Raw genomic sequence first — 25,609 nt, 5'->3', positions numbered from 1 at the left:
CACTGGGCTTTTGCTGCTGCATACAAGAAACAGATCACACATTACACTTAAGATTTATATTTGCAGAGGAGAACCACCAAATCCTGTCACCTCTGACTTCATGACATGACTATTGTCTGACTCATACACAAGACAGCTTTGTCCCTTTGAGTCATTCTTGTTTTCAAATGATCACTGACTTGTCCTGAGAATTGTCTTTAGTTATAAAACTATTCTGCATGTGGCTCTTCCCAAATAAACACTGAGAAAAACAGTACATAAAAAGATAGATAGCTTTGAGCTGTTTAGTGAGGTAGGACAGGACACTGAAAGGACACATAAAAGCCTTTGTTATATGGCTCTAGAGTAACTACTCTGGACTTTCTGGAATGTTTAAACATAGAAATAAGCTGCCTAAGGGAAAAAAAAAGATAAAACATAAAGCAATAAGCATGTAAAATAGGAGTTATTGAAGGGAAATGCTGGCTACATAGCAAGGGTAAACATCTTGCCATTAAAATCTGTTCACCTGTGAGATTATCCTACAAGAAACAATGAATCTTTATCTCTTGGGACACTGTTGATTGCAAAGTACAATGTGATGCTACTGATTGTAAGTGTAATGAAGTTACCTTGAACAAGGTAATCAGTAGCTTCGCTCTCCACCTCATGACTGAGTTGTTTGGTTTTCTGCAGGTATTTCAGGACAAAAACATTAGGAGCAAAATGGATCATGTTCTGCTCCCCACATCCAAATGGTAATCGCAAAAGATTGTCCAAGTTGTTCAGGGTAGGACCCATCACGTCTCCTGTTTGAAAAAGAGGCAGTATGTTCAGCAGCAAGGAAATGCTTTACTTCCTTTTGATGTCTTACAATTAAAGTCCACCTGAGTACACTAAATTCTACTAGCTACAGATAGTAACCTTAAAGAAACTACATCACAAACTGAAAGTCCTTCAAATGTTAAGAGTCTTAGCCCTTCAAGCTCTTACTGGAATAAAGAAACTTCACATTTCAGAGTTTCATTGTCCATGACTCCCCAGTTTAGGCTCTGAGTTTAAATACAGCACAATTTTTGATTATGAAATGAATACTATGGATTCTAAGAGACAGTGCGTCTGCAAAGCCGATCAGCTCTAGGCAGTATCAACTCTAAGACATTGTCAACTCAAACAGGGTTCAAACAAGTGACCAAAAATCCCCCAAACAATTATTTGTCCCAGAATTAAGCAGCATACACCTTTGTGACAACCTATGACTATCTTAGCTGGCATCTATTGCTCAAATACTGGTCAGAAGCAAGTAACAGCTGGAGTATCTTTTCATATTTGATAATTGGTACCTAGTGATACCTCCTCATAATTGATACCTATTATTGAAGCCGTAGCTCTTTCTGATCCTGGAATTATGTTGTGGGGAACTCCAAGAGTAAATGCTTCATTGTGATTTTCATCAGTCTCTTCTTTTCTCCAAATTTTAAACTCTCCCATTGACCCCCAGCCTGTGGAAAAGCCAATGTACTTCACCTCAAGCTGTCTGGGGACTGTCCACTCCACAATAATAGACTCATTTAGCACCCGAGTACCATGGCCAACCTGAAAGGAACAAAAAACCGTGCAGTTCCAAGAACCCACATGTATGAAGTCAATCTGCCATGTATCCTTAGACCTAGTAACTTATGTGTGCACCAGAGAACACTGTACATGGATGAGTACTTTTCTCTTTCCCACCCATAAAACAGTCCAAGGAATTTTAATGAGAATTCCAAAGGCTTGACCTCCACAGCGTTCAGCACACTTAGCACTAAGAACACCAGAGATTGAGGTACTGAGAACATCATTTGGCAAGCAAAGTGTTCCGATTAAAACGGCCTGATCAAGACTTAATGTAGAAAAAGCAACAGGAATGCAGCTTTCACCTTCCTAAGCAAGCCTAATAGAAATCTGCCACACGTGTGCTCAAACTCTATTTAAGAAAGCCAGAGACTTCCAGACCATTGCATAGATAAATTCACTACCTGGATAACTCCATTTTTCCAGCTGATCCAGAAGCTGCGGAATTCATCCCAGGAGAGGATACCAGCTGTGTCCCTGCTGGCCACCGGCTCACCCATTTTGCTTATAGAAATCCATGTTTTAGTATTTTGATGTCCACCAATAACAATCTCTGTCATCTCTGCCATGTCATGAGGACCAGAGGACAAGGCCAGGTGAGCATCATTGTGTGCTTTCACAGCGATGTCAAAGTGTGTCATCTGGGCAGGTTTCTGCATGTATTGGTACTCATATTTGTTAGGTGTAGAAATGTGTATTTTCTCTAGTCAGAAAAAGAATGGAATATTGTAAGAATTAGAGCTTAACTCACAATGCTTCAAAATCAACCCATACCCAACTACTAAAATTTAAATAGACTTCTCCTAAGTACATGTCCTTTTTTCCATCCTCTCTTAAGCAAACTATAAAAGTACACGTGGATGTTTCTTCCCATCTTCTAATACAGAAGATCCTTCAATTCAAACTGCTGAGCTGGAATTCTTATGAAGCCTGTGATTTTTCAGTTCTACTCTAGTGGTCAAAAGCATCTGTGTTTAACTACTGGAGTCAACTCCGAGCTATCCGAATCTCAGGCAGAAAGCACATACTTGATTCCAGAACTGAATTTTAACACATCGACTGCGAATGCAGCACAGTCACAGTTACTGTCCACAGTGCTGAATGCTGAACCTGTTCCGAAAGTAAAGGAATTCAATTGCCATTTCCAGAAATCACTTGGGCAGTTAGAGCAAATTCATAATTAGCCAGCCAGGGAAGAAAGACTCTTTATTCAGAAGTTCCTTCTCCACCCCAGAACTCATCAATCACACAGAAATGGAAACAAAGAGGTTTTATTATTATTTTTTCCCCATGAGATGATGCCACATATTTCTATTTATAACTAAAATCAAACAAACTTAATATCCCATTCAAATCATGAACTTACCATTTGGGCAGAAGAACACACTATAGGTGTATTCTCTGGACAGTCCCTCTGGCTATATAAAGACAGAAATCCATACATAAAAACACAGTGCTTGGATTAGCAGTAACAGCTATTCAGTTTTATTTACAAAACACAAACAATACTCTGCTGCTGTACAGTGGTTTATATCCTTTATGGAAAAGTTCTTATGCTAGATTCCATTAGCTAGAGAGATGCTAACCACAAAATCTCACATTGCAGCACACTGGTTAGATGCACAGAGAAAGCTTAGCTGAGAAAATTTCTACCCCTTTTTCTTCTGAACAGTACTGAAGATTCACAGGCAGGAACTCAGAATCCAGCAGGCTCTTCCTGTGAATGCACCACTAAAACTGATCATTTCCAAGAACATAAACATAAATCAACTTGAAGATTCCTATAAGCCTGCTCATATACCACTGACTACCTAAAAACTTCCATGAGTTGCCCAAGCAGTTACAATTGTTTTTCTGAATTATTACAAATTCCTGTTTTCTTACCTCAATAATAACACTGCTGCAAACATAATCCACTGCCACTGGGGTCCTTCTGTCCAGATAATTGTCCTCCAAATGCTTGCCATTCTTTAAGGTCTGCATCCCATCCTGACAACAGCTGGTTCCACCGTAAGCAAAAGCTTTTGCTAAGAAACAGAAAGGGAAAGAAGCAGAGATTTTGAGATAGGAAGATCTTCAGGAATTCAGGTGATGATCTAAATGAATTAGGATACAGTTGATTAACAGTATATTGAGTGGTTTGTAATTACAGCTCTCTTGTATCACCTTGATTCCATATTTGAGTGGTCACATCTAAAACCGGACACTATTTGGACAGTCACAGGGCAAGAGAGAAACTCTTTCCTAGTCTCTAGTGTTGCACAGTTTTTACAGTGATTATTTGGTTGAAAGATACATAGAATTTATTGTTATTCTCTTTTGAACAATGGCAACTGATCTTTTCAGGAAGAGGTAAGAGGTTCAAACCTTACATGACCACATATCACACAACAGGGAATCTCCTGAAGTGTGTTCAGACAGACTCTTCAGCTCATTACAGTTAGAGAAGCTGTTTCTAAGAAACAAATGAGGTTGAAGAGCAAAGTTGGCAGTCAGTGGAATGAATGATTCCACTTTGGGGTACGAAGGTAATAAGAATTTTCTTCTGAAAGAGGAATACAAAGGAACATTTGTAAAATCCTTCAAGCAGCAAGCTAATTTTATATCTATACTACCAGAGATGTTGCTCAGTCCAAGCTCATTGAAGGACAAAACGATAGAGGTGGGTTTAGCTTCCCCAGGGGCAACGCACTTCTTTCTTGTCAGATGGTGTTTCCCGGGATGCCCAACAAACTTTATGCCTTTTGGAACAGAAATCTTCACGTGGACCTGTGGAAATTTTGGAATGCAAATTTCAGCTGCAAAAACTAACTCACAACCCAAAACTGAAACCCACAAAATGCTTAAGAAAAATCATAGTATGCACAGATTATTCATTCTTCAACCCTTCCAGTATTGTATTTGACTGACAGTGTTATTATCAGCTCTCTACAAGTAGCTCAGACTGACACTACAGAGCTAGACAGATAATGTGTTTGAGAAGAAAACATCTAGGGAGACAGGATTTACTGGAAAAAACCTCTTTCAAAATAAACCCTTTCTGATTCAGAAGGACATTCTTCTCTGCAGTTCAGGAAAAGCTCCTCAATTGCCATCCTACAGTGTTCAATATTTGTATTTCTGAAGTGTACAAGACACTTCAGACTACTAGAGTTGTGTCAAGCTAAAAGTAAATAAAGCCATGACATTGACTCATATTGAAAAGCAGTATTTTTATCTGAGCTTATCACTACGTTATCTCTAGACCTTATCTACTGCAACTTGTAGATCACTTTAGGAAATTCTGAAGATAAATCAGGATTTAGTGACTTAGCAACAGGAGCAAAGAGGGCTGTTACCTCTACACAGACAGCTAAGTAGTTGTAGACAGTCAGTGGGATTTTGGTCTGTTCCCCCCGGATGACGTGGTACGGCAACGTGAACTCAATGAAGAAAGGTTTAAATGTCTTCAGTTCTGTTTGAGTGGCAATGCCCAGCCCCTGCTCCTCGGATAGCCCCACAGCTTCTGTGATCCAGGTAGTGATGGAGTCTGGCACTTCCACATGCAGCTGTGCTTCTCCAGACACATTACTGCCAAAGAGAACACAGAATCACTTGGGTTGATCAGATTCATGAAATGCTTTTGAATGAAGCTAAAGCACACAGGCAGTTTGGGGAGTTCCCTCCAGATCCCAACTTACAGCACAGCATCAGCATCTGCTTTGCTTAAGCTATTGCAACTAGCAGTAAGCAAGCAGCATGTCAGGTGCTGGTCTGTGTATTGAAATTACAGTAGGAAAGGGATGAAAAGAAGTAGTTGGATAAAATCCTAGAGACCACTACGCCTTTGAACAGTGCTAGGTTAGCCAAGCACTCTGGCCCACGAATGTGGTTCTCCAGCTCAAACTAGAGCAGAGATCCTGGGAAATGCACTTGGCTTGACAGCACCAAGTCATTTTCATTCCTTTTAAGCACACTAGTTTCTTAATATTTAGGTCTTCATCCTAACTGCAGTTAGGTACCTGGTACCTGCAATAAACTTCAGCCCTGAAGAGCAAGCAGAAGGGTGTCCTCGCTCCAGAACTGGCAGTATTCCAGTCTGTTTAACCGGACAATTTGTTGCAGCTGATGTTCTTTCCACTGGGATTTCAGCCCATAACCAGCATTAACATTATTTTCACACATGAGGGCGCTTACTCTTCTGGGCGGGGGGCCAAAGTACACACACATTTCCAGCCATTAGACCCTCCAGCCAGGCTCTAGGAATTTTTCGAATTGGTTTGGGAAGTTGACATTAGGTTTTTGTTTCTGGGTTGGGTTTTTTTGTTGTTTTGGTTGGTTTTTTTTGAGGATTGTATATTATAATTAGAAATGGTAGAAGAAACCCCAAAATTCTTCCTGTTCAAGAGAGTGGAAATCAAGGAATGCTCAACTCAGTTGCTCCTAATGAAATGAAGTGGAGAAAATGCAATCTGCAACTTTTTATTCCACACTCGCCCACTTATAATTAACTGGCCCAGCTTGCTGAGGCCCAAATGGGCACTTCTGGAATTCTTTGTGTATTTCTACAAAGCATATTTCATGCTCAATTGAGCAGATTTGAATACACTTGCTGCAAGTTCTTGTCAAATTTAATTTACAATCATTCCTTGAGAATGAAGTTTACTTGCAAACCTGGAGAAGCCTTTTAATAATTGCTTCAAATTATCCTGATGTGCTGCTTCTGGAAGAGATTAGTTATCTGTTTCATTCAGTTTGGTTTTAGTTCCAATTGTAACCCAGTGGAAACCATGATTTATGAGGCAGTAAATTAAGGTTACATCAGCTGGAAGAGAAAGAAGGGCTCTGTGCAATTTAAAACAGAATACTCACCAGTGCCTGCTCAGGCTATAGCAGCATTTACAGAAGCAGCTATTCTGCCTCTATCTCCTCACACACCGCAAACTTATAGCCCCACTTGCTCCTCAATAACTTGTTGATACATCATTTCCATAAGAGAGTAAGACCTGGAAATGTGTTGAACCAAACCAATGCTCCTTTTCTTCCCTGAAGATACTCTGCACTTGACATAATGGTGAATCACACATAGGTTGCAGTGTATTCACAACTGGCAGGTTCAACTCTATGAAAGTGAATACACTTCAAGACCAGATGAAATGTTACAAAGAAAGATCATTGATTAAAGCAGTAATGAAGAAAAGGAACAAGAAGAAAGAAGTATCAGAGGGTGCTAATGTAACTCCAGTAGGTTTTAAAGAGCTTTGTTTTCTGTAGTTGAAGAGGATGCAACCCTCTGGATATAATTAAAGGAATTCCTTGTCAATACCTGACATTGAGGCAGTGCCAAATCCATGTTTCAGGAAAGAAGGTTCTTTTTCTCTTCTCTGCTCTGCTAGAACAAGAAATAAGTCCTTGGCAATGAATTCTTTTAATAAGACAGTTTTAACAGTAACTGATAAATTATTGTTATCACCTGAATGCAGCTCACACGACCCACCAAACTCTAGCTAGTACAGATTCATTACAAAGTGAATGGGTGTATCATTCTTGACACATGTTAAATCATCGTTCCAAATGATCCCATCGTGTATACACACATCAAACAGTCTGGAGACATCAATAAGAATCTAAAGAAATTAGTATAAATAATATTATTTATGTTGTTTTTTAAGAAAAAATAGGTTTATGATCCAAATTCTTTCACCAAAAGAAATCAAAGGGAGCATGTGACTTCCCATGAGATCACAACAAGGCCTTACCGATAGCAGTGACCCCAACCACTATTTTATATTCCCTCTGTTTCTTCTCCTGGAATTGTTTTGGTCTCTCATATTTTCATAATTCAGTTGTTTTTCTACACCTGTGATGCTTTGTTAACTTTTTCTTAACTAACCTCCAAACCTCACTCTGCTAAGGGATGCCACCAGGTGGCTCAGAGCCCAAAGGGAGCTGCAGCATCAGCCGGAGTGCTTCACACTCCCCCATTGCAGTTCTTTTGACCATCAGGTGAATGGGCAAAACCACTGGCAATGAGCAGCTCCGCAAAACCAGGGCCAACCTGCACATATTGAGAAGCAGCAAGTCATCCACAGAGAACAGAGATTCAAGTGATCACTTGGAAGAATATTACTTTGCATTTTTCTATAATTATTTTAAATTTAATGAAGTAGTCTCACAATTTTGTTGGGTCTATCAAGAGTTTCCCCATACCCCTCCCTTGTCTAAAGCAAGCAATTCCCTGGAGGTATGGAAGTGGAAAACAGATGAGAGTATAGAAAAAAATAGCTCTGAGTATCATCAACCATATGCATTACAGCAAAAACGTTACCTTGGTGCTATTTTAGAATGCATTGTAGCCACCAATGTCCCAGTATGTGGCTGAAAAGCTGGGACGGCCTCATCTGTGTACATGCCTCCATTCTGCCTGTGGTTTAAGCTGACTATATCAGTCATTACAACCAAGCCAGTTTCCTAAACAGTAGAAGTGAAGACCACAAAACAAAAACCAGCAAGGGAAAAAAAGAAAAGAAGAAAAAGAGAATTAAAACATGCGCCAATAAAAGCTTTTCAGACAAGAATCCCCCAAGCCTGTGTCAACATTTCCAAGGCAAATTTCAATTGAAACTTGAGGATTTTTTAAAACTTAATATGAAAATATTTGTTAATGTGAAAATATGTGGACACTTCCCAGGCAGAAGCCTTATGAGAAAGCTCTTGTTTGCTTGGAAAATGCATTTAAACCAATATCTAACATTTCTGGGTATGTGTAACTGCCAGACAGTTACAGGTGAAAAATTATTACACATATTTTTCCCCTAGAACATTACATTACAGCTTTTTATCCTTCTTAAAAGCTTCCAGTGTGTTCTGCTGCAGTTAGCAGGCAGCTCTCACATCAGACATCACCAATCCTGCGCTCCCAGGAATGCCAAGCAAAATGGAAACTGTCCACAGAGCTTCACAGGAAAACTGCAGAATTCCTAAGAAAGCTGTCTGCCAAGCTCTGTCCCCTAAATGCACTTATTCATAAGAGACAGCAGTTCCCAGACACCAAAGGCAGCATGAGCTTTGTTCTCTTTACATATCCACCCAATTATTACAGATCAGGTGTAGAGCAATGCATACGTACCAGCTAGTAACATATGTACAGAACATGTTTATGCCTCTAAGAAAGAAAACAACCCATCAGAACAAAACCCCAACAGATGACAGGGAGAGAAGCAGCATTGGCTGAAGCAGTGGACAGTTGGGGGCTTAGTTTACGATTAAAACGTTGAGGCATTGGGAGAATATGCAGAAGTCTATGGGGTTTAAGACAATGCAAAGGAACAATTCAGCTGAAATTGCAGAAAGGACAAAGAATAAAGAGGCAGAGGATGTGAAGGAAGCCAGGATCATTGTTATTATTAGCAGCTATGTGGATTTAAAAATGGAAGGAACACAAAATATTAGACCTGTGACACTGGTTCTCTAGGCCAGTCTATCTTTAGGAGTGGCAAGCAGTAGAAGCCTACGTAAAGAATATAAAACATATATAGCAAGCCTTTCACATGGCATCGCCTTACAGTTTCAGGCAATCAGGGAACAGAGATTATGTGCTACAGCCATGGGGAACGCAAAGAGCTGGGGTGCCAGCAGAGTCTGAAAGGGTGGATGGACTGTACTGTGCAGCTGTAGGGAAGCAAGGAGGCAAACAAGCAGAACCCTTCAAATACATCAGGTGATGATCATTTTAATCAAAAGGAAGGCAAGAAGATAATGGGAATAGGGTGTGGGAAAAAAAAGTATGGCCTATGGAGCTGAAAACTATCTGCAGACATAAAAGTAAAGAAGACACTCCATAGAGAAGTGAGGCTGATTCTTCCTACTGTGAATGCGAAGCGAGCATCCTTGGTGATGTCCCAGTGCCAGGGAAAGACAGAAGATCTACGGCGTCTACGGGAGGACATGCCTGGCCACCAGAAGTGCCCTTCTTCTTTTGGAGCTCCAAAAGCATCAGAGACATCATACTCTGCAAGCTCTTGAAAAACCTGCAGGGAAAGGGGAGAGACTGCTGTCCTTAGGTATGAAGGCTACCTGCCAAAGGTGAAATGCAGATAGCTGTAGTAAGAAAAAGGTATCAGTGTCTTAAGTTTCCTTTTACCTGACTGGCTGTCAGCTGAAAACCTGTCTTCAGCAAATAGACGCTCTTATCCACAGTGGCAATGCAGACACAGCTTGACTTTGCAGCTCTGACCTTGATGTTCACAACATCACCAGGTCTGGTCTCATTTGCTGAGAGCACCACTGCAACCTAGGAATTGAACATCAAATCCCACGATCCCAACTCAGAATCAGCACATAAAACTACAAAGAGTAACAAGACACCAGCCCTTCCTCTCCACTAGCTATAGCGCCAATACCTGATTTTCAAAGGAGGACTTCACTGTGAACTGCAGGCTGTCTGTGACCCCTTCTCCATTCTCCCTGACATAATACACCAGGAGACGGCCCAAGGGAGCCATGTTGGGAACTACTGAGAACCGGAGGAATGTCCTGCAGACCTCAGCCTCTGCTGCAGGGACACTGGGAGGTGCTAACAGAAATAAATGGGAAAAAGCACAGTTTTAGTACACAAAAATCACTTTCTTCCTGCCCCATCCAAATGCTGCGAGGCACAGAACTCTCCAGTCACTTCTTGTGCTCCTGTTGCTTACATTCTTCTTGAACTCAGAATCTTTTCCCTTTTGATTTTGGGAATGCTGATAGGCAATTAGCAGCCCTGGCATAATGAGCTGTATGGAGAAGGTGGAACAACTACTCAATGTTTTTCCTGTTCCCCAAATTCACCAGATTTGTATTTTCTATTATTCTTTATACAAACTAGGAGCCCACACTTTATTCCCTCTTGGAGAAAGAAATCTTTTTTCTATATGTGTGCAATGAATACCACTATTTTTCCTGCACAAAATTATTGTATGCCCTTTAAGGAGCACAAATTCAAACAAGAGGATATTTAGGTTTGTGGAAAGGTTGTTTTCCCCTGAAAATGAAGAGTGAGTTTGCATTTCTGATGCTAGCTACCTGTGCCTGGGAGGCGTGTGATATCAATGTTCTTCTCAAAGGGAAAGGTGGCTCTTTTGCTTCTCTGCTGGGTGATATTGCTGGGCTGCAGTCCTGAAAGGACAATGTTGCCTCGCGATGCCACTTCATAATGTAGAGTGAAATTGCAAGGACATGTGGACTTCACTGCAATCCAAGCCTCCTCTCCTACCTGCACTCAGAGACAAAAAAGCAAAAGATTTGGTCTATTAAGTGCATGCTTTTTATTTATAAAGCACAAAAATCTATTTGGGTTTCAGTCCACAAGAGATGTGACCTTTCTCCTAAGGAATGTTTGCATTGAAAAGTATAGTACATTAGCACTGTTTTCGTTGACTTTCTTCACAATAAAAAGGGGCCTGTGTTGAGCTCTTCACTCCCTGTAAATCTAACAGGAGAATGGGCTGGGGGGTTGTATGCATTAATGAAACAATAAAGGAATCTCTGGAATCCTGAAAGTTAAGCCTTTTGGCACAGAGCAGCTGTCAGAATTGGTTGAATTTTAGACACCTCTTCCGTAGCCCAGCCCCAAAATGAAAGAGCTGGGTTGGGGGTGGGAAGGGATGTGCCCCCACAGTTTAACTGAGATTAGATGTGGTGATTACTTTCATATGGCAAACACTAATTCAAACATAAGCAATGTGGCATGAAGTTCCTGGGAGCAGATCTGAGGGAAAATGCTTTCCAATTACACAAGTCTTAATTTGCAAGTCTGGCACTCAAGGAGCTGTCAAACAAATAAACAAGACAAGAGCTTCTTTTTTCTGGGCAAACTCCTCTGATGCCTGCAACAGGCTCCAGAGCAGCACAGACTTCCTGCACTTCGTGTGCACTGAAGGCCTATACTCACAGGAACTCACTAGGTACTGAATACCCCAGAGACAGAATGACCCAAATGCTGCCAGTCCCAACAGAGCAGACATCAGTGCTCAGTCACAGGCTTAGGACTGGGTCATGTCTGCCTGAGTAACGAGCTCTCTGTGGAGCCACCAACTTCCCTTCTTGCTTCTGGGATACAAGGAGCAACTAACACTTGTATTAAGTGGGAATTCCACACCTGATCTTCCTGCCATTTAAAGCATAGCAATGCCCAGCTAGGACTGTTAAGGCTGAAGAGCAAAGTTAAATCCCAATGAAATCTTTTGAAAAACCTCTATTTTTCCAGCACTAACAGTGATATCTTTCCAGAATGTACTTATGGTACAAACCAAATCGGCAAGTGCCTGCATACAAGGAGCTGCTAATGGGTTAAATACAGTGAGAATGCCACAGAGTCCAAGAAGTGCCTCGTGACATGAAATATTTGAAGTATTAAGAATTCCCCAGTGCAAATGATGAAACAATTCATTAAAAGAAAATGAATGTAGCTAATTGGAACACCCAGTAAGAGCTGGCAAAGCAGGGAAACAGTTCCCACATCAGCTGGTCATCCACTCCCTAGCTTTCCCACAGAAGAATTATTTCTAATCAGGTTATAATAAGAACAAGGTGTTCAGATTAGCAGTGTATAATCCCCTTTCCATACCTCAGGAAACTTGTAAAAGATTAATTAGCCATTAAACTTCCATGAAATGCAGTGATAAAAGAAATGTTCTTACTTGGATACAAAAAGTCTCAAACCAACCTTTGGATCTGCTGATATTAGAAATCTAAGTGTCAATTTTTTACCCCATAAAGCAATATGCAGACCCTTGGAGCACCTTCTTGGGTACAGAACAAATCCTAAACAACTCAGTAAAACAAAATGCAATGGGAATCATGGTTAAATCAGGTCTTTCCTTTAGGAGAGATCACAACAACTTTCATATGGAAGAACTGCATTTTTAGGGAGGCTCCTACAAGAGAAGACAACTAAATTCATAATTTTAAAACTGGAAGACTAAATAGATCCAGTTGAGATTTAAAGTGGAAGTTCTAGTTAGACTCCATAGCCCTAATTTGGATCTTTAGTAATGAAGCTACTCCCACCAACATCACTTCCAATCTCTCCACATTTGTTAACTTGAACTAAAGCATATCATTTTCACCAAACATTTTGTATGTGAACATTACTGGAGGAGCACAGAACATACATTCAAATAGGAAAACCTTTTCAGTGCCTACATTCACCCTCTCTTCCCTGTCACAACAACACAAAGGAGAACGAGACGCTGAGCAAAGCGTCAAATGTACTTTGCTTAGCACTCTGTGCTAAGCCCACATTAAACAGATATTAGGTGGCTGAAGTGCAGCTACTTCAACCTTTGCACTGGAAACAACAGTCCAGGATCCCAGAAGCAGAAGCGGCTAGAAATTTAATTAGAACAAAGTAATTTAAGCCAAGAAATGCAGTTGTTGCTATGATGGAGTACGACGCCAACATACCTGGAAAGGTTTATCTGGTGCCTGGAGCTGGATGTGACACTTGCTGGGCGAGTACCAGCTACTGATGGATAAGTAGTTTGGCAGATACTGATCCCCAGATGGTTTTCCATCAATCGCTGTCACTTTGGTCTTAACAAAAGTTACATCTGAATGTTATGCATGTATAGAAAGCCTGATTTGTACTCTCTTCTCACACGGTGTCCCCACCTCCCACTTTATACTTTCCAGCAGTTATCTCTCATCTTTTTTTACATAGCAACAGTACTCCAAATATTGGACCCTTATTACCCTGTTAAGCTGTATTTGGAGAAGCATCTTTACATGATGGTCATCAACCTAAGTTCTATTGGCAGAAAGAAACAAAGCAAGTGTTTGCTGCATTTAAATCAAGAAGCTGAAGCTAAAAGGCACTGATTTCTCTTTGTTGCACTGATTTATAAAGTGCAGGTTTGACAAGATTAGTTATATTAAAGCCCACTAATCCTATAAAGAGCTTTCACCCACCTCTAGCCAGACATATTGGGCAGCTGTAGGGATGGAGGGGATTTCAAACTCCACCAGGCCATTTCTTGATACCAGTTCACTTGTATAAACGTTGTCCTTTGGTGTGAGTTCAGCTTTAATTCGGATAGTGACTCTGTCAGCTGGACTTCCATCAGGGTAAGTGACTTCTACCTACACAGCGTTTCATTTATAGAACAACAGCTTTTACATTATAGGCAATTCCACTCAATGACACAAACAGCAGGTGGAAAAAACCACACCAGAACATGGCATAACATCCTGGGATCAAGTCAGTATAACCTGATATCAGCCACATGGCAGCATCTCTACTTTTAATCTTACCTTTCCTTTATAAGGCAGTCCAGGTTTGAACTGTTTTCTAGTATCTTTGGAGTACTTGATATCAATCAGCTGTTTCTGGACAGGCGTTGAGTCATCAAAAGTAACCTGCTTGCTCCCATCAGAGCTGATCACTGTGGCCCAGATGTTGACTGTGCCTCGGAAATGCTCTGGAACATCAGCTGGCATCATGTCTTTCACACACACATCGAAGACAGCAGAGCCATCAATCTGCAAAATGGATTGAGGGAAGGGAAATGTAAATTTGCATCCACATTCCAAAAGGGTCTAGAAGCCAAATCTAAAGTGTAGACACATAAAAAAATATGTGATTGGTCCAGCATAATGAAACTATTTATTGCACTTATCCATTTATTTTCAGGTCTCCCACCAGCAGCATCAAACAGAGCTGTGGTATCCACGCCAAAGAGTACAAATCAGGCATTTTATCACAGCTGCCTCAATGGTCTCACTCACCTGGGTGGTCTTGAGGACAGGGTGTCCCACCTCATGCCTGTAGTACCCTACGCCATTTATTGTCATGTTGATAATTAACTTTCCTGTCACTGGTTTTCCAAACGTGTATCTGAAATGCAAAGAAGATCATTCCTAACTGCCAGCTGTTTCTTGTGCTCCTGAGTCTATCAAGGCTGCTACTATGTGAGCTGCACAGCTAGAAAACCATGACAAGAAACCATCTGAAAAGCCTGCAGCAGATGAGATCCAAGCTCCAGTGGCTGCACCTTAATTCATAGTGAGGAAACTTTCCTTGGGCCATGTTCCTACCTGGCATGGACAGTTCCTTTTTCACACAGTGAAAGGTCACGAATGTAGCGAGGGGGGTCAATCAGCAACTCAAACTTTGGTAACACTATAATGAAAAGAAATATAACAGATTTTCAAGATCCGATTGTCCAGATGATAGCAAAAGCACTGGCAAGATCACTGCTGGTGGTGGGATGAGTGCAGAGTAGCTAATGTGAGACAGGACAGCACTCAGCAGAGAACTGGCGCAACAAAAGTAGCAAACCAGGACTCTCTCAGCAAGACACCCTTAGCAAAACACCCTAGATTTTTACTTAAGGGGGATTTTTACTTCAGCCAGGATTTGAGCCCAAGCTTCTTCTCTTAGCTACAGTAAAGAGGACAACTCACTCCAACTCCTCCATCATGTGTTGGGAATAGAGCCGAGAGATTAGTAGTTGTCAGTGGCTATAAACAGGCTTGCGTGATCAGGTCAGATATCCTAGCTTGTATGCTGGGTGTAACAATGGCCACCTTGCATCAAACACAGGAACTCTGAGACTGAAAAGTAATTCCTAATTCCAAGGAGGGCTCTGGGAAAGGAAGGAGAACACTGACAGACTGAAAGCATCTTCAAGAGTTTTTCCAAAGCAAAATGAATTGGGCAATTTGACACTCCAAGTCCTTTACTTTACGGAGGACAGGAACAAGGAGCCTGGTTAAGTTTTAAGCGTCTATATCCCTGAAGTATCCATATCCCTATAAGCCAAGTATTTATATCACTACATCCTTAGCCTCTAAAGAATTCTTCCTCATGACACTCTAAATGTCCTGGTGTTTCATCTCAGGTAAAAACATTTCATAATGCTTTGTTTTTCCCAGTGCACTTGGGTTACAATCAAAGCTGATTTGGATACAACTCACCATATTTCTGAACTTCAAAGGATTTGTTGTATGTGTGTCCTTGCATTTCAGCAAAGATGAGCCATTCACCAAACACTGGCTGGTCAGACAGAGGAAAAGTCATATTCACAATACCTGAAAAAGGAAACAACGTTCTGTGAGCTCTGTGTCACTCAGCAGCCCTTGTCAAGGCTTATTGAACACAACTCGGCAGGAGCAAAGGCAACTAACAATACACTGAGAAAAAAGCATCTGAAACTCACCACAACAAAATGGTTTCAAATTGCTCCACTCTATCATACGAGACCCCCGAGGATCCTGCAAAGCGGTTTAGGAAGGAGAAACGTCACAGTGAAAATGAGTATCACTAATACGTTTAACTCAGTTTGCAACAAAGAATATATACACTTCATTAACAGCTCACATGTAACTAATGTCTGTCAAAAGCTTCTCTGAGGATACTTTACCAGGGGTACTTGCTGTCTAAAATGCAGTACTCATTTAGACTCTGCTTGTGTAACCAATACACACAGCAAACACTGTCAAGTGGCAGATCTTCCACCTATCTTAAGACACCAATTTTGCATGTGAGGAACTGGCCTCTGAAGACTCTTTCTACTCATAAAGGGAGCTGTATAACTAACAAGGCAATTTTTAGATGACAAAGTCAGATGAAATTAATCCCATTGGTTTTGTCAGCATTATATCTGTGACTAAACGCAAACAAGAGAAGAGGGTGAGTTCTTCTGCTTGCTGACAGCTAAGGAAAACACATGGGAAAAAAATAAAAGACTAGACACAGAAGGAACCTCTCATTCACCTCAGAAGGAAGAAGACAGGAGCACCCTTTCCTTGCCATGAATTTCTATTGTCCACTATCATAATGTTTGGGTGCAGAGATGAGATTGGCCCTGCTATATCAGCCCAGCCAGATGAAGGATAGGAGTGTGTCTGCATTGGAAAGAAGGGAGAAATTGAGTGGGACTGTTACATTTATAAACCCCAATGAATCTAGCCAGTTCTTCTCAGTCTGAAAAATGGGAATGGATTGCTGAAACTGAAGTAGACGACAAGTATATTTGTTGGTGATAACAAAAAAGCAGGACACAAAGATCAGTTAAAGACACAGGGATAGAGATAATTGCATAGGTTACAGTTGGGAATAGCCATAATGGACTTGAAAAGGTGCAGATGTATGACTTGTTCCTCTTATGGCTACATGAATCTTGTGCCTCTACAGGATGCATGCTACACGACTGGCAGACAGATACTCACCACCACATAAGCTTCAATCTGAAAGAAAGAAAAAGAATAAAAGGCTTTATGAAACACAGCTACTTTTCTGCTTCTTGTGCTGAAGCAAGGTGTGATGCACAGAGTGACGAAGTTTAAATATCTCTTCTTTGGCAAGAGTAGCTGAGAAACACACATTTCATTCACCCATCTAACTGGAAAAGTCATACTTTGTGTATCTGTGCATTACCTAAATAGAGGCCATTTCAGAGACTTTGCTCTAACTGTTTTGGCATAGTTACATCCTATTTGCTAGCACTACAAAAGCATGTATTCTCCTTTAACAGTAACGTCACCAAATGACATAAACTTACAAGGTAAATCACAAGATATGGCTGAATAGCTTTAAAAATCCAAGTATATTTCTGCATAAATGTAGATTAGAATAAAACGCAGCTTGCCAAATATTGCATCATATTTTACAGTGTGAAAGAAAACAGTTTTCTTTACCCTGTCATTGACTGGTCTCAAGTCAGAATTCACCATAAAGAGGTTTATCAACACTAGAAAAAGAAAAGAAGAAACATGTTAGTCATCACAACAGTGAACAGAGCACCTCATCCCAGAATTTATCCCTGAAAAGGGTTTTGCTTGAAAGCAGTCCTAGCATCTGGCAAGTTCTCCATGGTCACTTTACCTTTCTGCTTGGGTTTATAGACAGGTTTATCAGTCTGGATGAACACTGATGAGCCTTTGCTGTCAATGGTTACTGTGGTATAGTTGTGGAAAATGTAGCCTTCCTCTGCTAGATGCCGGTTGCCCCAGACTTTGAGATGTGCCTGTCCACGGAGTCCTGAAGGCACCTAGAAAACAAACCATGAGGTGAGGAAGATACAGAAAAGCCTCTCAGCTTTCTGGGGAACATAACTGACACTGAACTGAGCAAGGAGCAGCCACCTGCTGCATTTCAGTGTAACTGTGTTAGTCATAAAAGGAAGATGAAGAACATACTAAAACTTTTACAGTACATAAACTTCAAAGGAGGCTAAGTCATGCTAAAAACATGGCAGGAAATTCTCTTCTCCCCTTTCTTTAGCACTCGAGCAAAGTGAGGTTCAATCTACATGTGCAGCTTCTACTGCAGAAGGTGTGTTACATGGGGAAATGAACCTGGCTCATTTTGATAGAGGAATAAAATTCCACCCCCCCAAAAAAAAACCAAACCAGACACAAAACCCCCAAAGAGGCACATTTTCAACCAGTTGCTCAGAGAAATAAATGACTTTTCAAATTACGTTAGATTGAAAATTATGAAGTAAAATATCTGACAATATTATAAATATTGTAATAGGTCAGCAAATCAAATCAGCAATGAGACCGCAGGCTTTATACAACAGTTAGCGTCTTTGGATAAAGAAACCTCTAGCATTTGGTGTAACTGCTGATGTTTCCTACCACATAGGTCTATATTACACCTTCCCAAAAAGAAAGGAAGAGATATTTATGAGTTTGTATATTATCACAGTAAAGGGTGGGGAAATATCAAACCCTTTCTAGATCCTAAATCCCAGGCACAGTCTAACTACTGGCAGGATAGAACAGCCATATCATAATTACAGGAAAGGCAAAGAAAACTCAGGGGTACACCGCCAAGGCAAAGGAGATCCTATCAGTCACAATAGACCATCACCCAGCTGGGTAGACTTCTGGAAATCAAAGGCTTTAATTTACTTACAGGCCAATAACATGGATGATGCAAGCAGGTGCAGTGAAAGCATCTATGCTGTGCTGCAGTAATACAATAGAACTGTTCCCTGTTCCACTGCTGTGGTTGAAGGCAAGTCCCTTACGCTTTCACCAAAAACCTCTTAAAAGAATTGACACTCACCTTCAGTTTAATTGTTCCTTTATCTAAAACGAGAAAGAGAGAGAGCACATTATTCTTCTCAAGCTAAGGTACTAACATGACGGTTAAAGAGCCAGACTACCCAAATCTTGCCTACTTTAGAGCTTACACCACTACTAGCAGTGGTAGAACAGCACTACTGGATTTCATCTGCACTAATTTCATTCAGTATTAAGTTGGACATAATTAAAACACCTTTTGTCTTACCACACAGAACAGAGGAATCTGTCTCTGATTTGTGCATTTATCCAAATGCACAAGTAATAACACCTCTTTCAGCAATACTCAGTCCTGAAGATACAGAAATTGCATCTCCAGCCCTCAAAATAAGGGTAGAAAATAATGATGATGATGTAGATTTTGTATCTTTCTTTAAAGTCAACTTACACTTCACACAGCTCCTCAGTGTCAGGCATTCAGGTTTCAAAAGGAAAGATTTTCATTATGAAACTCCTGAATATCAGTTATACAGGCTGTGTGTCTTAGTGTTCCAAAATTATCAGCCTTGGCTGTTTGAAATCACGTACATCAAAACCCCATCACCACAACCAACCAAAAACATTTAGTAGCAGCCAATGAACTAAACAGTAATTTGTTTCCAGTTCTGCTATCACCTAAAGCAATTCTCTAAGAGAGATGTGCTTCCACAACACCTCAACTTAGAAACTAGTTCTCAAGCTCAGAATTACAGGAACTTACCCAGAACTGTTCCGTGGCCCCGTGACACAGTTTCTCCTTTGACTACTAACTGAATCTGGACCGTTGTCTCCTTGACAGAGTTAAAGATGGTTACACTTATAGCTTCCTCAACACCAGAACGGAAAACAGAAGGTGCTGCGATCAAATAGCCCCTGAGGAGCAAAATTGGAAGTGGATGGTCAAGAACAGCAGCAAGAGTGTGATCTTTATTTAGAAGCCACTTTATATATAGCAGAAGGAAAGAAATTACTATTCTGTAACATGATGGGCAATGCTTGTGACCATCAGCAGTCTAGGTCTGTATCTAATAGGCATAATATGGACATAGAATGCACAGAGAAATGAACAGAGCCTAAGTGGCTTATAAATGCTTAGTATTTAAATAGATTCAGTATTTAAAGGAGTAATATTGATCTTTATTGCATATATGTTATAAACAAACCTATGTTATATAAAGAAACTAAATATGCAACTAGCTAATCATAGAAAATCTGAAGTCCATGAAAGGATAAGGAGGGACTTGAACCTCCAGTAGGATTTTGTAGGTAATTGTTTTGAAGCAGTTTAGATATTTCTTACATTTTACCTCAACTAATCTTCATGGCTTCAACTTGATCTACAAAACAAGAAGGGACTCTCAGTGCTGATACTCAGCACTTTCCAAACATCAGGCTCACATACATACGTGTCTCACCTTCCAATCTGCATAGAAGTGGCCCAGAAACTGCAGTTACAAGATTGGGCTCAAATTCTCAGTTTTACTACCACTTTTATTCAAACAATTACCTCCTGCCAGTTTACAAACCCTGGCAGAAAGGCATTATTTCAGCAAGCACACAAACCCACAGTTTTAAAGCCACCCCAGACGACCTCCCATATATGCTACAATCCCTGTGTTTCTCAATGGAATCTGCACCAGTCCTCCGTACTGAATGGCACTGTGCCATGAACTTGTCAACTAAAAGCATTACAGCCCCTGAGCTCTTTGATGCGCTGGGCTGGAAGCAACACATTTACATTCTCTTCGTGACACACCTTTCTGGGTTTTTTTCCTACCCAAAAGGATTTCTTTTGAAACAAGGCAATTCCTCAAGTGACTCTTTAAGCCCATTTTCTCAGCCCTTGCCTTTCTACAGTTCCATGAGCCAGGTTGTTTTAGTTTGTGATTGATGATCACTTTGGGATGAGGATGATGGTGTTTTACAGCCCCCCAAGTCATCTTTTATCAAATTCCAAGCCCATGTTTCTCTCTCAGCAGGCTTCATTGCCATGGAGATCCCATTACCCCCAAAGGAAGTTCAGATCCCTGTGGCATTTGACTTAAATTGCATGGGGTACTTGCAGATTCAAAACCTTATGGTTGCCAGGTTTGAAAATTCATTAGGACAATAATAAACAACAGTAAAGAGTTACTACTTAGCCTGCAAATTCTTGGTAAGACAGACATAGCTGGTCTAGTTGCAGAGGGAAAAGGAGTACCAGCTGCAGCCAGTATGAGCTGATTAGATTCAAACTGTCACACAAGCACAGCACTACAGTGCCATATGTGAAGCACATGTATTCACATTGTTCTGAACTGCTGCAGCTCCTTCTGAAGCATCACTCTGTTGATATGGTCATTTAAATCACTTAATAAATGGTGTTTGAATGCTCAGTATTTAACTTGGCTATTAAACAGTTAACTTGACAGTGACTGGACAGATCCTTTAAGCACATTTGACTAACAGCTCTGCCAGGTTATGCCAAAACTTGGCAGGACTGGGAATATTTTCGAGTAAGCAAGTGAAAATAAGTTCTCCATGGCACTCGGTTAATGCAGCTATTCATGATGCTGAGGGGCTATAATAAGCTAGGGTTACAGAACAAAGCAAACCTTAATCAAAGTTAACCTAAACACCCTGGAACGAGCTGTGGATTCAATTTCTACAAGCCAGAGGACTTGCCCAGCAGTGCAATGTTTCTCCCCGGATGATTTTCCCCACAAGAATGCTCTTCGGGAGCAACTAACGTTACCTTCACCCATCCCAAGCACAACGGCAGCCCCTGCGCAACACCCTGGATTCCTTAAATAATTGTTTGCAGATAAAAGCTTTGCAGCCGCCCGCCGGAGCAGCTACAGGCAGGTATTTCTAAGGAGGCTTGCTGCCTGTTTTTTTTCGCTTCCCCCTTACCCTGCGCTATGCACTTTTGCACCGGCGAGTCCAAACGTGCCGCCAGGCTCGGGACCCGCCGCAGCTCGCCTGCCCGACCCCAGCCCCTCCAGGCTTTGTTAAGCGGCCGGCGCAGCCCCCACCGAGCAGAGGGGTTCACTCACAAGACCCCCTCCCCGCCGCTCCTCCCGGTACTTACTGCCGCTGCCGGGGCTGGGCTGCGCTCAGGCTGCAGAGGGTCAAGAGCACCGGCCAGGCGCAGCCGGGCTGCCGGCGGGGCATGGTGCTCCGAGCCCTGGCGCTCTCCGCGGGCAGGAGGAGCCTTTTGTTCCCGGCGAGCGCAGCCCGAGCTCCCCCGCCGCCCCGCTCCCGGGCTCGGCTCCCCGGTGCCTCTGGCCCCCGCCCCTGCCGCGTCCCCGCCCCTGGGCCGCCTCCTCCTGGCCCCGGTGCCCGCTCGGCTCCGGCCCCGGCTCTTTGTCTGCGGCTCCCCGCCCGCTCCTGACAGCGTGCACCGGGGGAAGGGGCCGGGCCCCGCACCCCCGCCCCTGGCGCCAGCCGCCGCTCCGCACCTTCACCATCCTCCCCGCAGCCCCGGCAGCCGGCCCAGGGAGAGCACCTGCGCGGGCTCCCCTCTTTCCTCCTGCTCACACCCATGCGGGACCTTCTCTTCCTCCAGCTCCCACCGGCTCGGAGCGGGGCGCAGCAGCCCTGCGGGGTCTGCTCCCGCTAACAGCCCCTGCGCTCCCAGGCGCTCCGCCGAGCGCCGCTAAAGAACCGCTTTCCAGCCCCTAACTAGCGTCAGGATTGGTACCACTCTGACCATGGGCCCTGGTCCACCCATTTCCATGTCGCTGTCCCAGCCCGTGTCTACTGCAGGGGCTTGGGACAGGAGGGGGAGCTCGCACTACACCAGCCTGAAGAAGAGGGTGCAACTAGAGTTCCACTCACACAGCCGAGAGAAAAGCCTTTCCAAAGCAATAACTGAGATTCAAGGTGACACAATAAATGCCCTGTCTCACAGCGGTGGATACAGGTATCAAGGAATGATTTCTCTGATCCCTGCTGGGGACAACCCAGGCAATGCAGGATCCCAGACGTGCTTCAACAGAGCTCAGGGCTAAATGAAAACCCTCAGCGTAGGTAGTTTGAATCATGCTCCCCACCACACACACCCCTGGCCTCAGGTGAACAGCTGGGAAAACAGGAAAAAAGTAGAAAACCACCACACCTACTTTTCCCCTTGGTTAATGCCATTGTTTGAACCTCAGTCCATTCCTTCTAAAAATAACTGATATGGAACCCAGTGTTTCATTGAGCAAAAACACAGATTTGTATCCTGAAGTCAACTCCATAGCTTACCAAAGGTACTTTCTTCCAGCTCCTGCCAAGAAAAACAGCAAATTAAGTTGCTAAAGCTGCTAAACTTCTAAACTGCTTTTCCTCCATCTTCAAATTCTTTCCATCACCATATTTCAGCAATGTCATTCCTAGTGAGCACTCAGAACTCACTCAGTCCTGAGTGAGGTTTCCCTGACACCTTCAAAGGCTGCTCAGTCCATCACCAGAAAGGCAACAGTCTGCATCTTGTTTGAAACTCAGTGGTTTTAATAGGACTTCTCTTCAAAATAATAATAAAACAAAAGCAGCAGCTTGAAATCAGCAGCTTTTTAATACGTTTTAAAGGAATCACTTATTTAAACCACTCACCCTTATCTGAACAATCCTCTACTAACACTTGTCTACAGATCCTGTTCTAAGACTTTCCCTAGTCCTCAAGATGAGGGTGGAGAACTGAGGGAGCTTTACTTAGCACAGTAAGAACAGCAGAATAATGCTCTCCCTACTTGAATGAGGACGGTTTAAAGATTGTTCACCACCTCAGGAAAGGTTCTTTTTAATGGGTTTTTTCTAGCTCTAGTTCATCTGTGGGAGGAGTTGCAGAATGCCTTGGAGCAGCTTTCAGCTGTGAGCTGAATCAACCTTGCTTGCTGGTGTGCTGGTTAAGCACAACTGCTCTTCTCCTCCTCACTTCATCGTTCATGTGTCTCCACATGACAAAACACTGTGAGGTCTACCAAGGGACTCTTTTGTGTGCCCAAATTGAAGACACATGCCAGAAAGCATGAAGTCAAGAGGAGGCCCTCCTAATGCATTTTTTCTCTCCATCTTTGAAAGAAATAGGGTGGTTCCTTGGATCTCCCATTCTTCTGAAATGTAGAATTGCACTCAAATGGTACTACCACTCTTGTACTAGTTGTAACAGCTACACTGGTCGCTGACATAAGCAAGGCAGTGTCTATAAGAACAGGCAATGCATTTTGTTAAGAGTATGTTAATTAAATACATGAACCCTCTCCACAAACCCTGCATTAGTAGTCTTTGGGGTGACATCAGTTCAGTTGCCATCACACGGGTTTTACATGGAATTAACCACAGTGCCCACCATTCCCATTTGTTAAGAGCTGGGTTTTGCTACAGATGTTTCACTAGAACACAAGTTGTATCTTTCCCCACACTAAATGCAACTATGGCACAGTTAAGATCAACCTTAACTTGCACCAACACTGTCAGACTTAGGACTCACTTCAAACAGTTTACGACACTCTTAAAATAACTCAGTTTTATACCACAGCTTGGCCATTGCAGCTGAACTGGACATGGAAATAGCTGGAGTGTCTACATCTAAAAGAGCAGATTCTTCCCTACTGCTGCATTCCCCTTCAGTTTATTCAAACTCATTCAAACTCTAGAACCATACAGATAAAGCCTGGCTGGTGTGCTCGGGAAATTACGAAAAGCAGCTTATGAAAGAGTGTGTTAAAATGGGAATGTTTTGATGTTTTAATATCGAGACAAGCGAAAACACTCAAAGATAAACCAAAATCTGGTAATTCCAAAGTCTGTTTCAGCTTCATCATATTCTCGGATATCCGTGGAACCCTGTATGTATACCTTGGTATTTCCCTGTCTGCAAAGCAGCAATACTAATGTTAGGCTCCTTCCCGAGGGGAACACTTAAGAGCACATTTGAATCCTTTGATTAAAGACAATAAAGAGGCAAAATGAAAATTCAACCCCTCTGCTTTCTCCTGGTACAGCAGCCTATAACCAATGTACAGTACCTCCCCTATCAAAACCATGATACTGGTAATAGTCCTGCAGAGACCAGGTATGTTTTGGCTGAAATAGCAGCATGCTTTCAAAAAAAAGGATTATCTTTACACTTAACTCTTTCTACAGCAGACCCTCAAATGGCTTCTCACAGACTCATGCCTGAGATCCATGGGGTAGGCACCAAAAAACTCACAACACGCCATTGAACATCCATTCCTCAAAGACCCACATTTTCCCTTGGAAAAACTATGGGGATGGAAGCAACAGGATTCAGCAATGAACTGGTGAATGCAGCAGAGCCCACCCCTCAGGTGAAGCTCCATCATCTCCAGCATAATGCTAGCATCTTTTTGACCATAAACCTGTGTGTTTCTACATTTCAGAAATCAGCGATCATCATGGGGAGCAGAACCCTTTCAAGTCATCATTAACTTCTTTTTAAAGGAGAGATGTCTTCCAAATGGATTCTATTTGATATTTACTGACTACAAGAACTGTCAGGCAATTACAGTCTCTGAAGACTGCAAGCCATCCTCTAATTATGAAAGTATGCGAAATCCTGTAAATAAGGCTGGAATCAGCTTGGTTTGGGGGAAAATATAAAAAAGCTTTAGATATCATTTCAAACTATTTAGTTACTGAAATGGAATTTTCTGTGCTTGCCAAAATGAATCCTATTCAGTGTGATGCAACAGGTGTTGGAATTCCAGCAGCCGCCTGCAACCCACATCTGGTAAGAGTTAGGAGTTTAAAGCAAGTTCTGCTTATGTATAAAAACGATTCATCAGTCAGATCTTTGGCCCATATTCACCCACCCACCCGCCCTGTGCATAGCTCAGATTTTTATTTCCTTTACAAAACACGTAATTCTGCTCCTCACGAAATTTTAGGAATCTTACGGCACTTGTTCAGGTTGAAAGTGTGCAGTGGATTGGTATGGCTGTACTGGTGTGTCAAAGGTGATTGCCTGCAGTTCACAGAGAAGGGTGAATACATCTGT

General features: G+C 42.1%; 1 protein-coding gene across 2 annotated transcripts in view; it reads right to left on the bottom strand.

Moving 5' to 3' along the window:
• Positions 1-21,912, bottom strand: part of CPAMD8 (C3 and PZP like alpha-2-macroglobulin domain containing 8) — a 44,666-nt gene extending 22,754 nt beyond the window's left edge. The window contains exons 1-26 of one of the 2 annotated variants that reach the window (XM_061466862.1): positions 21,695-21,912; positions 19,346-19,497; positions 18,629-18,651; positions 17,438-17,603; positions 17,251-17,303; positions 16,783-16,800; positions 15,771-15,825; positions 15,529-15,642; positions 14,647-14,731; positions 14,338-14,446; positions 13,864-14,091; positions 13,522-13,692; positions 13,018-13,146; positions 10,636-10,825; positions 9,975-10,147; positions 9,716-9,865; positions 9,441-9,602; positions 7,901-8,043; positions 6,899-6,961; positions 4,932-5,163; positions 4,209-4,362; positions 3,478-3,620; positions 2,960-3,011; positions 1,998-2,296; positions 1,350-1,575; positions 612-788 (exon numbers count right to left, since the gene is read on the bottom strand). In XM_061466862.1, coding sequence (XP_061322846.1) covers positions 612-788; positions 1,350-1,575; positions 1,998-2,296; positions 2,960-3,011; positions 3,478-3,620; positions 4,209-4,362; positions 4,932-5,163; positions 6,899-6,961; positions 7,901-8,043; positions 9,441-9,602; positions 9,716-9,865; positions 9,975-10,147; positions 10,636-10,825; positions 13,018-13,146; positions 13,522-13,692; positions 13,864-14,091; positions 14,338-14,446; positions 14,647-14,731; positions 15,529-15,642; positions 15,771-15,825; positions 16,783-16,800; positions 17,251-17,303; positions 17,438-17,603; positions 18,629-18,651; positions 19,346-19,497; positions 21,695-21,777 — 3,550 coding nt within the window. In that variant the 5' untranslated portion in view covers positions 21,778-21,912. Of the gene's footprint in view, positions 1-611; positions 789-1,349; positions 1,576-1,997; positions 2,297-2,959; positions 3,012-3,477; positions 3,621-4,208; positions 4,363-4,931; positions 5,164-6,898; positions 6,965-7,900; positions 8,044-9,440; positions 9,603-9,715; positions 9,866-9,974; positions 10,148-10,635; positions 10,826-13,017; positions 13,147-13,521; positions 13,693-13,863; positions 14,092-14,337; positions 14,447-14,646; positions 14,732-15,528; positions 15,643-15,770; positions 15,826-16,782; positions 16,801-17,250; positions 17,304-17,437; positions 17,604-18,628; positions 18,652-19,345; positions 19,498-21,694 lie in introns of both variants that reach the window. The other variant, XM_061466863.1, reaches the window with a different exon arrangement.
• Between the last annotated feature and the right edge of the window lie 3,697 nt (positions 21,913-25,609).

The sequence above is a fragment of the Pezoporus flaviventris genome, unplaced genomic scaffold (assembly GCF_033815535.1).
Source record: "Pezoporus flaviventris isolate CSIRO_AGI_PZ_B2104156 unplaced genomic scaffold, CSIRO_AGI_Pfla_v1 ptg000043l, whole genome shotgun sequence".
In the NCBI taxonomy this organism is placed as follows: Eukaryota; Metazoa; Chordata; class Aves; order Psittaciformes; family Psittacidae; genus Pezoporus; species Pezoporus flaviventris.
This window is presented reverse-complemented; position numbering and strand designations above follow the sequence as displayed.